Source organism: Eutrigla gurnardus, assembly GCF_963514095.1.
Source record: "Eutrigla gurnardus genome assembly, chromosome: 9".
NCBI lineage: Eukaryota > Metazoa > Chordata > Actinopteri > Perciformes > Triglidae > Eutrigla > Eutrigla gurnardus.
This window is the reverse complement of record NC_139923.1, coordinates 7,608,635-7,623,278: the sequence shown is the minus strand read 5'-3', so window position 1 is coordinate 7,623,278 and position 14,644 is coordinate 7,608,635. Positions and strand designations below refer to the sequence as shown.

The 14,644-nt window shown below is 38.3% G+C and overlaps 1 protein-coding gene across 1 annotated transcript; it reads left to right on the top strand.

The window, feature by feature from the left end:
- The first annotated feature begins 5,892 nt into the window (after positions 1-5,892).
- On the top strand, positions 5,893-14,512 carry cpa4 (carboxypeptidase A4). The gene is made up of 11 exons (XM_084017299.1): positions 5,893-5,984; positions 6,964-7,045; positions 8,500-8,634; positions 8,715-8,813; positions 9,722-9,823; positions 9,920-10,021; positions 10,512-10,622; positions 10,779-10,869; positions 11,841-12,040; positions 13,347-13,431; positions 14,317-14,512. Exons 1-11 carry the CDS (start codon positions 5,920-5,922, stop codon positions 14,502-14,504), a joined length of 1,260 nt encoding a protein of 419 aa, XP_083873425.1. The 5' UTR covers positions 5,893-5,919; the 3' UTR covers positions 14,505-14,512.
- The last annotated feature ends 132 nt before the right edge of the window (positions 14,513-14,644 follow it).

Below are 14,644 nucleotides of genomic sequence, written 5' to 3'. Positions count from 1 at the left end.
TGTTGATGAAACTGTAGTAATATTTTCCTGGCCGATCAGAACCTCTGTTTTGTCAGAATTAGATTATGAAAAGTCACGGCACATCTCTTCTTTCGCATCATATAGGCAGCTATAGTGATGCAAACTTGCTGAGGTTGTTGTGATTGTGGATGATCAGTGTACAAAGTAAATAGAGCAGGTCCCAGAATTGTTCCTTGTGGTACTCCGTGTTGTAATATGAAAGTAATGGTATTGATCTTTCATCGTTCTCTAAACAACAAAGTAAATTAGTGTATTTCCCTAACCCCTAACTATTTATTTAATAAAAACGGTGTGATTTCTGGTATCAATCATTGCACTAAAGTGAACAGCAATTACAGAAGCAATTAAATGTCACACCAAAATCTTTGCAATAAAACCATTAGCACATAAAAGCAAGTCTATAAAAGCCTCTTTTTTAAGAAGATACTTGTTAATTTGATTACAATGGCTCAAACCTGTGGAGCAGAAATTATCTTTCAAAGATGTAGCTTCTCATAAAACGGATCAATTATTTTGCCTATTTCCATCAGGCCCTGCTTCATCTTGACACAGGAAAGAAAAATACACCTAAGGATATCACTCTCCAGCTTTTCTCACTACAGCGACCACCTTCATTGAGCACCGAGACTTGAAAGCAATAAAGCAGACTTGAACAAGCTCAGCATGAATCTAATATCACTCAAGTCGATATGGGGAGCTACTTGAGTCTCTGAGCTGCTGTTTCGGCCAGTTTTATTTCCCTTGCTCCCCCTTACAAGCTCATCAACTGCGGGATACATGCACACGGCAATAGGCAGCAATGAGTTATGGAATAAGGAATAGCCTGTAAAATTTTGATGACATGCACCTCCAAAAGCCTGCAGCCAGCACACAAACATACACCAACCCTGCAGAAGTCAGCGTCTGTCCACTCGACTCAGAAAGTACAGGGATAGAAACATTCTGGCAAGTATGAGGCAGAGTCTTCGGATGAATATGAAACATCTCCCCTGCTATTCTTAGCAGTGGACGGGAGGGGGTTGCTAAATATAACTGGATCGTTTTGTGCTTGCCATTCTATTTTTACACGAGCTGAGGCCTTCCTGGGCTGTTCTGGTCTTTTCTTAGACTGTTACGTAATAACTAAATCTCGAGGCATGGTCTAATATTGTGGCGTCAGACCCAGAATGAATTATTCCATCATCCAATCCTGTGTTACGCTAAAAAAAGGAATTCAAGTCAGATTTAGAAGGTTTTAATGGGAGGGGTGTTGCTGGGATTTCTGTAAAGCAGTTTGGCTGTTTTTGCTGAAGCATGCTGGAATCATTGGCAGCGTTAAACAGCCGAGGGACAGCTCGCTATTAGCTCAGATGATAGACAACAAGGGAGAGGTAATGAGTTTGTCTTCGGTGACGCAAGTCATCTTGAGTATGCAGAAGTAACAATATTAGAGCAGAAAAAAATGCAGATTTTCACCATTAAAACATTCTCTGTTCTTTGTCATGTGTGAGAAACAAGCCTGTCCGGCCTCGGCATCTGTGATGTCACGCAGATGTACGGCTCCATCAAGAGTCAAATGGAAAACATGGAGAAGACGTGGTTCTGTTTCCAACAAAGCATCAACAAACCAGCACAAAGAAAAAAGGGGAGGAGAGGAGATTCAATTTCTGTAGTTTCTAGAAACATTTGCTGCTGTTTACAAATATTGAGTCTTCTTTTTTTTTTAGCACTGAAGTCTCATTTAATAATATTAAATCTTTTTCATATTAATAAATCAAATATGAGTGTATACTTTGAAAGGAGGCACGAGTTCTGTGTGGGCCTAAAACTGAGACCTGAGTCTGTCCACACACTCACTTCAGACTGGACCAAACTCAATCACAAAAGCAAAAAACCCTGGTGGAGACCAAAAACAGAGCTAAAAGCAGAGTATATATTTATATACTTGCCAGAATCATGACTTCAAATAGATGAAAATGTTCAGTAAGCAGCTGCTTGCCTAACAAGTTAGCCAAAACCCCTAATGTTGGAGGTACATATGTGATTATTTTCAGCTTGTTGAGTATTTCGGTCCCAAGTGGCCAAGTAATCAGCAATTTGGCCAATGCATTAAATTAAAGGTGTAAATATGATTACACTATTAAAGCTGTTTAAAATGAATGCAGTTTGTGTTCACATGGAGACAACCCGCCTTCCTCGTTTGTTCGTTTGCCACCAACGAGGCAGTTCTAATCTGTTTGCAGCGTTAGCTAGCAATTCAGGTAAGACAATACTAATGAATCCCACATCTGGCCATAAAACATTCAGGCAGTACAGTGAATGAGACCCAATATGTCTTCAGCACACTATTAAAACTGATTCTCAGGATGAAGGAAGGTTGGTGCATCAGACAAAGCGTAATAAATGAACACATTGAGAATCATATATGGCTGATATCTAACAGTGTAATGGAATGAGAGCAAAGATCCTTACAACAGGAAGTCACAGGTGACCTGGATAGACAGGAATCATGAGTGAGACGGGCTCAGGTGACTAACAAGCATGGCTGCTCACAAACTCCCATCACTCACCATCAAATCATCTTTTCCCTCTCGTGCAGCAATTTTTATAGACAGAAAATGCAGATTTAAAAAAAAAAGTGTTGTGGCAAATGCTTTGTTATATCGAGGCATCTATGTGACAAAATGAGATGAAGATGTGGGCGATAAATGATTAATGGTCAATTTACTGGCAGGCCTTTGAAATATTGAGAGGGAGCTCAGCCATGAAATGCAATGTAAATGGATCTATTTATAGTGTAGCAGAGGAAGTCATGCGGATCAAGCTAATCGGGGAGGCTTGTTCATATAGCTTTTAGAGGCGAGTGACAGGGGAGGCAAAAAAAAAACACTCTACAACATCCACATTTGCATGTAAAGCCACTTTTCATGGCGATATTAAACTTTTAGATACACAGAGCAGGAATAGCAATAAATAATTTTCACAGTGGAAAGATGGAAAGCCTGAGCTTGACTCAACCCCCACCCTTCCCACTTTGTCTCCTGGGATTGTTTAGGAGTGAAAAGGAAGAAAAGTGACATGTTTAAACCCTCCTTTTATTAATTCTGAGAGCAGGGGAAGGTTGCTGCATCACACAGCTGAGAGGCTGTGTGATGCTTATTCTAATATCAGGAAGAATTACACAGATGATTAGATTAGATTAGATTATCAAGTGCAATGAGTTGGTGTAATAATCGCTTGATATACCACATGATATACCTCCACTTGGTGGATTACTGGGAGTTCAAGTTTAATATGCTGTGTAAATTACTCGTCTGTCATTTAGTTCTTAATTCTATATTAAGAAATATATACTTCAGCTGTAATTCTATTTAATGATATCATATAGGGCCAGCAAGTATACAGCCAGCAAGAATTATCATTGTTGATTAATCTTCCTATTAATATTTTCTCTATTACTCATCAAATTTACCCAAGGAGATGTTTTTAAACATCTTGTTTTGTCCAAAATCCAAAGACATTCACTTAACAATGAAATATAACGGGGAAAAGAAGTCAAATACACATATTTAAGACGCTGGGACAGAAACTGTTTGATATTCTTGCTGGAAAAACGATATCAAATCAATAAATGAGTTATCAATATATATATAATATAATAATAGTTGCTGATTCAATTTCTGCTTGGCAACAAATCAGTTGACCAATCGTATCAGCTGTAGTGGTATGATGTATACTTTTATAAGTGCTTCCCCACTCACTCGTACTCACCAAGGACATAACAGGGGGAACTCACTCTGTGATGTCATTTAAGATTGTGGATAATTCCAACCTGTCACTCACTGTAGCTATAAACAGGCTCTGTTATCACTGTTATGGAAGTTTGGTAGTGCACTGCCATCTACTGGCTACTCCGGACACTTGCGAGTGTTTCTTGAATCCGAGGGTGATTTACTACACGTGGACTCTTGAGCGTTACACCTTCTGTGTATGTGACGGCTGAACAACTCAGTCTACAACCCGCTGCTATATGACATCCTCCACTCTTCTATCTTCAGACTTTCCACTGGATGTTGGGACCTGACCTGAACCAGGTACAGGAGAATCAGTGAGATCAGACACTGACGTTGGCTCTCAGTTTGATCAACTACAAATGTGTGTATAAATGAACGCTCCCGATCATTAATACTGCCTTTTCCACACTTTTGAATATGTTAACCAGTCATTTCAAAGATTTGTTTGTTAAATACATCTCAAATTTGTTGTATGCATGTTATAAGAATAGAATAGAATTGTAATTAAATAGAGACGATACGGTTTAACATAGTTCCAATACAACGAATGCAACTGATGTACAGAGAGTTTTCATTTCTTGTCCCTAGTTGGTCTTATACATGAGCAACAACATAATCAGCACAAAATGATATCAATGATTAACATGCTGAAACTACATTACACATTCATAAAATACATATGCATAATCAGCATAATGGGATATAAAACCTACATTAAACAGTAAACTAATATACCACAAAAATCAATTATTAAATAAAACACCACAAGTTAAATATCAGAACACAAAACTGTTTGCACATGTTCATGTTTAATACTTTATCAAGTACTATATGTGTATATGTATACTATGTACGCAGGTGTACTACAGATATAAATCTACTAAGGAAGACATTCTTTGGCGGCCGTGTTAAATCTCCTTTGATCCACCAGGTGATCCTGAGTCTCTGGAATGACTCTTCTAATTTACATGATTTACAGTTTTTATTCTGGCTAAATGAATGTATTCATGTGTTCTTGTGTAGACAATTGTTAGTTGTTAGTGAGTGTTACAATCTTTGATCAACCAGATCATTTCATATTTCAGAAGGTGAAAAAAAGGATGTGTCGCTTTACAAAGTTGATGTCTGTGACTGGAGAGTTTTATCCCAGGAGGTGAATGAAGGTTCACATCCAAGGAAACAAAAATCTAAAACACAACTGTTCTGCACCGGTTCATCTTTCCCAGGATGAGGGAATAAATGACTTCCATAAAACGCTTCTTTATTGACCTGTGATAAGTATACAGGTAGCTCTGTGTCTGTATCTGGCGACAGTTTCTGGCAAAGTGAAGCGTAAAGCATAGATGACCCACATAAACGTTCCATGTTTGCATTTTAAGTCTTCTTTCAACGGGATGCTTGATCTTTACTTGAGTATTTCCATATCATGCAACTTCATATTTCTACTCCACTACACCATAGAGACGAATATGGAATGTTTTACTCCACTACATTTGGCTGACAGCTTTACTATTTTAAGATTACAGTTTGTCTTTTCCTTTCCAGTGGAATCTAATTTGGCTATTTCCTAATTATGTATTAGATTTATTTGGGGGGATAAAGTGTTCCTTTTTTGTGTTGAGAAAACCCTCTCCATTCTTAAGCTCAATAAAGTATTCAAAAAGCTCCTTGGTTCAGCTGGAAAATGCCTTTCTGAGCTCATAAAAAGTTGACTAGAGATGCATGGTTGCTTCATTATAGAACGAGTAGAAACATCTACAGCAGTAAAATAACATACATATGAAGGCAGCAGTAATATTAATCCAGAAACATCATACATAATAGTCTCTTCACAGTGCGGTGTTAGGACTTTTACTTTAATAAATGATCTGCACTTTTCTTCCACCACTGATGGTTGACTAGTGAGTATCAAGGGAAAGGACCACTATCTGCAGCTGGGCACATAAAACAATGCTTACTCATTAGTTTTCACTCCAAATAGCACTTTTTCCAGCCAGCGGTCCTTATGTGATTATCAGGAGTGAGGTAACGCTCCCCTGTGCGAACAGACCACCTGTGACCTGATGGTATTAAGAGACCTGAGAAACCGAGGCCCTGACACGCTTGTGGCCCCTGGACAGACGAGATGAGAGGCTTCTGGCTGCTGGTGGTGCTCGTGGCTGCGGCCAACGCCGAAAGGCTCTTCATCGGGTAAGATCGCGTGTGCACACTGCAGGAAGAGATGCATCACCGTGGTTTTATTCTGCTTTCTCAGCTCTCACATTGAAATTCATAGCTTTGTGTTTGACTGAAGTCATTCATATTCTTATATTAGACGGTGACATTTAGAGCTGGCCAGGGGGTTCAGTTCCTCTGCAGACGGGTTTTGTAATAGTTTTGTTATACTTTTGCATTATTATGTATTTATGATTCTTGACTTTTGCCGTGCGTGTTTTCTTTGCATTTCCCTCGACTCTTATTTTGTTTATTGTGACCGTTATGCAGCAAAGCACCTGGAAACCTACTCAGCAATGACCCTTTTTCTGCTTCAAGTATACCAACATGTTGGTGATACAATAAAAGGCATAACAACCACCTCCATCAGTCAGGAAGATAATAAACCCAACGTTTCTACGATGCAGAGCAAAACCTTTGCAGCTGCTTCCTCACAAGTTGAACACAGTTAAACATTTAAGGGTGTTTCTGGAATTCTAAATTACATTTGCTCACAAAAAGAAAATAGCCATTAAACCAGAATAAACTTAATGTGGACAATCAAATTCCAAGCAGGCACTTTCAGAGCCCATTACCTCTGTGCCATTTAGTCTAGGAAAAGAACATGGGGTCTTAGTTATTAAATAAAAGTATTTAGAGACTCGATTAGGTGCGTTGTTCCCCTCCCTTGGGTGCCTTATAATCAGCATGTCAAATAAACATCCAAGTTGAAAAAGTTCATTTGCATTCAATGGGCAGTAAATGGGCTTTTTGTTTAGGGAAAGATGAAATCACGATTAGATTTGTGTTAAAGGGATCGGAGTGGGACTCGTGGGTCTGGGTCTCTTTTTACATTGGTAAGCAGTGGATCAAATCTCCTATACTCGCAGCTCATGGCCTTGAAGAATCGCATCGACTCAAAAACCTCAAACAAACATTATGATGCTCAGACTGTGAAATGATTTTCTCCATCCAGAGATCAGGTCATCAGGGTCAATGTGGACTCTGAGGAACAGATTCAACTCCTGCAGGACCTGGAGAAGCAAGAGGAGTTGGAGGTACACACACACACACACACACACGCACACACACACTGCAGTACAAACGCCTCAGGTTCTCTCAGCTGCTTGTGCCAAACAGTTTCTCATGAGCCTCCCAGATTGAATCAGGCAAACCAAGTTCAATTTGAAATAATCCACTATAGAGAGTTTATGCATACAAAGAATCCACAATATATAATTATCAATAAATGAATGTCTTGGATATATTTTACAACCGTTTCTAACTTGAGAAGATGTCTGTTGACCCGGAGTCTGATTAGGTTCATGGTTTTGTTTGACGGGGGGGTTAGCTCAGGAGGTAGAGCGGGTTGACTGGTAACCGCAAGATTGCTGGTTCGATCCCCGGCTTCTCCTAGCTGAGTGCCTGGTGTCCCTGAGCAAGACACCTCACCCTAATTGCTCCTGACGAGCTGGCTGTTGCCCTGCGTGGTTGATTCCGCCGTCGGTGTGTGAATGTGTGAATGTATGTATGTATAAATGTATAAAGCACTTTGGATATATATATATATATATATATATATACAAATGAGGACCATTATGATACGGAGACATGTTTTGAGGTATTTGATCCTCTGTAATAACTCAATGTGGGTTTTGGAGATTCGGAGTTCCATGATAAAGTAACTTTATTTGCACAGCTACAGAGTACACGCTCTTTTCTCCCAGTCAACAACAAAACAACAACAAAGTCACACATCTGGTTGTTTAGAACAAATCTGGGTGTCATCCTCAATGTATTTATATTAATAATCATAACTATCCTTCAAAGCAAGGTGAAGTGCATCTTAATAAAGTAAACACAGGATCAAAACACTAATATTTGACAGTGATTTCATTTTTGTAAATATAAACTCTAGACTTCATTTTGAATGTACAGATTCAAGTGGTAAAGATGCAACAAACTCTCTATCAAATGAATCTGCCCATAGTCATGCTGCTTGGTCAGAAGACAGAAGATAACGTCATTACAGTTGCTCTTACTGTATATAAAAACATAAAGAAATATAGAAATCAGATAATATGTCATATGTTTATGATTATGGACATAGTGCCTCAATATATACCACAAGTTATGTAGAGAATATAAGGACTTAAAATAACAGATCATCATGCATCAAGCACATATATAAACACATGCTGAAAATAGGATAAGTGTGTTGAATATAAATGCAGGGAGTAAAATTAGAACTAAATGAGAATATTTTATATATATTATCTTGAAATGTGCAGTATTGTTGAATTATTGTAGAATGTATTGTACAATTATTATTATTGCCTGTAAGAGTAATCAGAAATGGTCATGACATTTTATTATAATATTCATTATTTATATTATTTATTATTATAAGGTATTATGTACAATATTAATTTGTATTAAATGTTGAATCCTGTCATGTGCCTCTAATGAAAGAATGAAAGTCCGGTGTGTGATTTGTCATGTCTGACCCCAGCTGGACTTCTGGCTCCACCCGGCCTCCACTGAGCTCCCCATCGACATCCGAGTGCCCCGCTCCAGCTTGAGCGCTGTGACGGAGTACCTCGATGCTCACAGCGTCCCCTACTCCGTCATCATAGACGACCTTCAGGTATGTGATCTGATCTGAAGTGTCCCAGTGTCCCTGGTCGGGGAGTTGGAGAAAGAAACTCTCTCACGTGTCACATTCAGGAGCTTCTCGATGACGAGAAAGCAGAGATGGTGGAGAACCAGATGAAGGAGCGCAGCGGGAGGAGCTTCAACTTCGGAGCTTATCATCGTCTGGAGACAGTAGGCTTTATAAACACACACACACACACACACACACACACGTAAGTTTCTTAGGAAGACCCAACACAAACACTCACCTGAGCTTCATATCAATCTTAGATCCTTTGCCAAAATATTGATGGATGACAAATAGACAGTGAAGGAAGAAGTACTTTAATGATTTAAGTACAACACCACAGTGTATCTCTTACTTCAGTAAAAGGAAAATTATAAGTTTACAAAATACATAATTGAAATAAAAAGACAAGTACAGTACAAAAGTATAAACAGACAAATATACTTTAAGTACCGGAAGTTAAAAGACTTATGATGCATAATAGGCCATTTTGAATGGAAAATAATTATTGATGCACTAATGTGTACATGTTGCAGCTGGTGAAGGTGGTATATTTATATTTTGTATTAATATTGAATATTTTAGAGTAGAAGTATAAAGTACCATAAAATAGATTGTAAAATACAGGTACCTAAAGATTGTAATTTGTACTTGAGTTAGTACACAGATTCATAATGTGAAGACAACATTGAAGATTATCTGCCATTTCACACAGAAACATAGGCCTACACATTTATTTATTATGTCCGTTAGTTGAACAGCCAATTATTTGGGGAAAAAGGAGGGCATGAGATTAATTCAGATCACCAAGGTAACCAAATACAGATAATAAAAAAATACATCATGGAATCAGTCTTACATCAAGTCAAGTCACAGGGAAACAAGACATGAGCATGACAAATGATGAAATAGGCCAGAAAGATACATTTTTATTCATAATTGTTATCAGAAGTTGGATTTCTTTTCTGCAGCATCTAATGTTAATACAGTTGATTGTTAATTACCGCACCTCAACTATTTCTCTTTCCTATCAAACACTCCACATTTCTATTGCGACTGGTGTCCCGTACAGATCTACAGCTGGATGGACACTCTGGTGGCTCAGTACCCTCACCTGGTCACCAAGCAGGAGATTGGGAAATCATATGAGAACAGGCCCATGTACGTGCTCAAGGTGGGACATGCCTCGTACACATCACACCTATATGTCTCTTCAGCCTTTTTATAACGCCGTGAGTTCTCCTTTGATCCCGCTGACACTGTCTTACAGTTCAGCACTGGAGGAAACAAGCGTCCTGCCATCTGGATGGACACGGGGATCCACTCCAGGGAGTGGGTGTCTCAGGCTACCGGAGTGTGGACCGCCAACAAGGTGCAGCATGGCGACCAGATCGGAGCGACTGAGTGATAGGCTGAACCCAAATGAGTTAGATCTTAGAAGTGTTTGAATTAAACAAGTAACTGTTAATACGTTAACTTATACATTATACAACAAATACATTGAACATTTGTTTTAGTTTTTAACTGTTGGTTGGACAAAACAAGGAACCTAAATGTGTTCCCTTTCTCTATCATCTCTCAAAATGATGAATACAACGACTAATCAGCAGATTGATAGATATTGAAAATAATCTTTAGTTGCAGCGCTGATGCTAAATATATTTTATAATGATGTGGACGTTGACAAGAAATCAGTGCTGAGAAAAGATGCTTACTATATAATAATGCACCTTTAATCCTGGTTTCTAGACTTGACAAATGTGTTTGATGCCTTGTTTTCTTGTAAATAATATTTTCTTTGTGTTTTATTATATTATATTATATTATATATATATTATATAAGATTCCCTCCTCGTTCTTAGATTGCCACAGACTTTGGTAGCGACGCCTCCCTGACCTCCCTTCTGAACACCATGGACATCTACATGCTGCTGCTGGCCAACCCCGACGGCTACGCTTACACACACTCCAACGTGAGTCACCTTCATCCCTTTATTACATTTAACGCCTGTTTTTCATAAACGACACATATTGTCATGTTGCTACACGTAAGGGGGGATATTTAGATCCTCAGACAAACATGCCGATGATGTAGTTGTGTGCTGGACTGACACACCTGTGTGATACAGGACCGTATGTGGCGTAAGACCCGATCCAAGAACCCAGGCTCCAGGTGCCGTGGAGTCGACCCCAACAGGAACTGGGACGCAGGCTTTGGTGGTCAGTATAGAATTATAGTTTGAACAATCATGCTCACTTTGGTAAGTGGTTGTATATGTGTGTAGGTTTTAAATTGAAGCGAGACACCAGGCAAAAACTTATTTTTGAGATTTTTGGGCTATTTAGATATAGGTGTTTATTTTACAACTTTGTCTATTTGCATCTGTAGATTTCTGCTAAATTCACCAATAGTTACTATTCCATAATGCCTCATTTGCATAATTAAACATAACATTTCACAAAACTGACAAAAAAAAAAAAGATCAACTTTCATGATGATATCTTTAGTGAAAATATTTACCTTATTTATTAAGTGTCTTGCAAAAAGTATGAAACGTATCTCTAAATGCCAGTTTCATTACTATTCTGAAGGGGTTTATTCATAAATCATACATAGCCTGATTTACATTACTTTTTTCCCTAAAAACATGGCTGTTGAGAGTATTTTCTGATTTATATTTTGAGATATCCAAACTTCCCTGTGTGAAAATCTTGTCTAATATTTCAACAAAATTAATTTAGAACCTGCTTTATCCAACGTTCAGATTTCTGATTAATTAATATTTAAACATAACATTTCAGAAAAGTTATAATGTCTTAATGGCAATAATCAGCTGGGGAAGTTTCACAGTTAAGAGGCATTGATTTAACTTTACAGTCATGTTGCAGGCTGCCTTTTTGTGGAGCTTCATTATAATTATAATTAATGATTATATAATCAGCAGTGTTTATAATATTTTGGTCAAAATTGAATAAGTACAAATATTAAAATCACTTCTACTAGTGTATCAAAATTAGTATTTTGCCATTGAAATGCATACGTTGTAGATAGGTAATAAACTGGCAGCCACTGAGTGGATGCAGCATTCATCATCATCCAGCAGTCCATGTGATGTACTGTGGGATTCAGTGAGCCCTCCCTTCCATTGGACTGCAGGTTAGCAGTGTTTCTCTTTGTCCTCTTCATCCAGGCCCCGGGGCCAGCAGGAACCCCTGCTCTGATTCCTACCACGGCCCCTCAGCTCACTCCGAGATCGAGGTGAAGAACGTGGTGAACCTGATCAAGAGTCACGGCAACTTCAAGTCCTTCATCTCCGTCCACGCCTACTCCCAGCTGCTCATGTACCCCTACGGCTACAACTGCAACAACGTGCCCCATCAGCCCGAGCTGGTAAGGGACTAATCTGTGAGGAGGCACGTGGCAAATGAAACGTCACAGCTGTGAACGCCGGCTGAAACTAAGCCGTTCTCAAACAGGAGAAACAACACAGAGAGGCAGCTACATTTGATCATAACCTGATCTGAAAACATCTGCCTCTGTTATTCTTCAATAACATTCAATAAGATTATTTAAAAAAGCAATAACCCTCCTTTTGACTGCAGCCTACTTTTGCAGATGTATAACTTGAGGTTGCAATTTCTTATCTATTTAAAGTTTTATTGCAAAAAAAAAAAAAAAAAAAAAAAGATTTGTTCCAGGATTGATGAATTCACCAATTATAAAGTCATCACTACTACATACTGTATGACAAATGATCTCCCTCGCCTCAGCCGAGAGTCCTCCTTTGCAGCAATATTGCTCTAAGCGTTGGTGCATATTAACTGTGAGAAACGGCCTCATGGACCTACAGTTCCCAAATGAAACAAAGCCCGCCGAGGCAAATTTGTGGTATTAGGCTATATAAATGAAATAGATTTACTAGAAACTGTAGTGGGATGTTTAAAGCCTCGACAAGAGTGGAAAATATGGTCTTTTTCCTCAATATATCCACGTCTGCATCAATAATTGTGCACCGAAGCAGTGTTCGGTTTTTAAAGTACTTGTACTTTAACTATTTCCATTTTATTCAACTTTCTGCTTCTAATGTGTTACATCTCAGAGGTAAATACTGCACTTTTTACTTCTCTGTATTCATCTGACGGCTTTAGTTACTTTTACAGAGCAGATTTTCATGCCCTTCCTGTCCAGTGAAAACCACGTATCTAAAGGATGAAGTGTTCCTTTATGGGTTGAGAAAACTCTCCTACTTCTTAAGTTAAATAGAGTATTTAAAAAGTTGGAATATATATTGTCACAAAGCTGAAAACAGGGCTGTTTTTCTGAGCGCACATTGTTCTTTTTTTACAATGTGTAGTTCTCACAGGGTAGAGATGCGTCCTATATATGGTGATATTATAGAACATGGTGCAATGCTGTAGATTAAACTTCCCAGAACTGAAAAAACACCTACAGCAGTGGGTGCAACATACACTTTAATAAAGCAGTACTATTTATCCAGAAACATCATATTTCCGTCACTTCACTGCACAGTGAATACTTTTACTTTGCTGATAATATTTAGAAAGTTTTGAAGGCAGGACTCTCACATTGTATTGTCAAGGTGCTTCTTCTCGCTGCTTTTACTTCAAGAATCTGAATACTTGGTGCACCACTGACTGTAACTCTGGTATTGTGTCATTTTGTCTGTTCCCTGTAGGACTCTGTTGGCAGAGCAGCGATGCAGAAACTTACATCCCTCCATGGCACCAAATACAAGGTTGGAAGCATCTGCAAGATCATCTGTAAGTAACCTTTTTTTTTTTTTTTTTTACTTTTTTTGTCTAAGCAACATCACAGCCTCTCAAATTAGCTTGACTATGGCCAAAATAATAACCAAGATTATGTTTCATCCATGTTAAAATCACAATTATTTATCACGATTATTCATTTGTTTTAGAGACACTTTTTTTTTTATTGCTTTTCACATTTATATAACTTTCACTCCACTTTCTATTCACTGCCTTGTTGTTTTGGCGTGCAAAATGAGTAATATACAGTATTTTATATTATTATATTCAATTTATATATTTGAAATTGATATGAATAGTGGATCATGTTAATTTATTTGTGGGAAGCCAAAATCCTGTTCCCAAACTGGTTACATCAAAGTTACACAGTTATTATGACAAATAATAATGAACTCATACAGCTACAAAAAACTATAGTATATATGTAGTGGGCATAATAAATAAATACATTGATTAATTGCAATTCCTCTCAAACACCATAAGTGGTATTTTTCCTGATTCTAGCTACTAGTAGCTACTGATACATCAGACCACATTGGTTTATTATTGTAGATAAATACATGAGTCTGCCAACAAGTAAGAAGAAATCAGATGACAGATGTACCAGTCATTCCCGAAACAGTTTCACTGGCTGTCCACCAGAGAGCACTAATGAGTTTATTTTCCGACTTATAATGTCCTGCTTAACATATATTATGTATCATACTTCTTTGACAAAGTCATTTTCATTTGATGTGTTTAGGCAACACACTGAATACCAGTTGATATATATTATTTGATTCTTGAAACTCAAATGTTGTGTCAAAAAGCCTTAAAAAAGGCCCTGGTTAGTAGAACTGCCACCATCATGTCCTGCATGGCCTCTTCCTCTCCTCTCAGACCAAGCCAGCGGCGGCAGCATTGACTGGAGTTACAATATGGGCATCAAGTACTCTTTCGCCTTTGAGCTGAGGGACACTGGTCGCTATGGTTTCATCCTGCCAGCCAATCAGATCATCCCCACCGCCTCCGAGACCTGGCTGGGTCTGAAACACATCATGGAGTATGTCCGTGACCATCCTTACTGATCCCCATGACCCGTGGGAAGAGAAAGAACTGTAAAATCAACTGACACAGAGCTTTTGACTTCCTCCTCTTTCTTTGTGGATGTCTGACATGCAACTTTAAAATATAATAAAGGCATGAATAATTTGTTTGTCTCAGTTTT

What these genes read in the sequence shown, in the direction of transcription:
- cpa4 (XM_084017299.1), top strand. Translation starts at nt 5,920, where the DNA reads ATGAGAGGCTTCTGGCTGCTGGTGGTGCTCGTGGCTGCGGCCAACGCC. An exon ending in TCATCATAGACGACCTTCAG is followed by an intron (nt 8,635 to 8,714) that starts GTATGTGATCTG and finishes TGTCACATTCAG; the next exon opens with GAGCTTCTCGATGACGAGAA. An exon ending in ACGCTTACACACACTCCAAC is followed by an intron (nt 10,623 to 10,778) that starts GTGAGTCACCTT and finishes TGTGTGATACAG; the next exon opens with GACCGTATGTGGCGTAAGAC.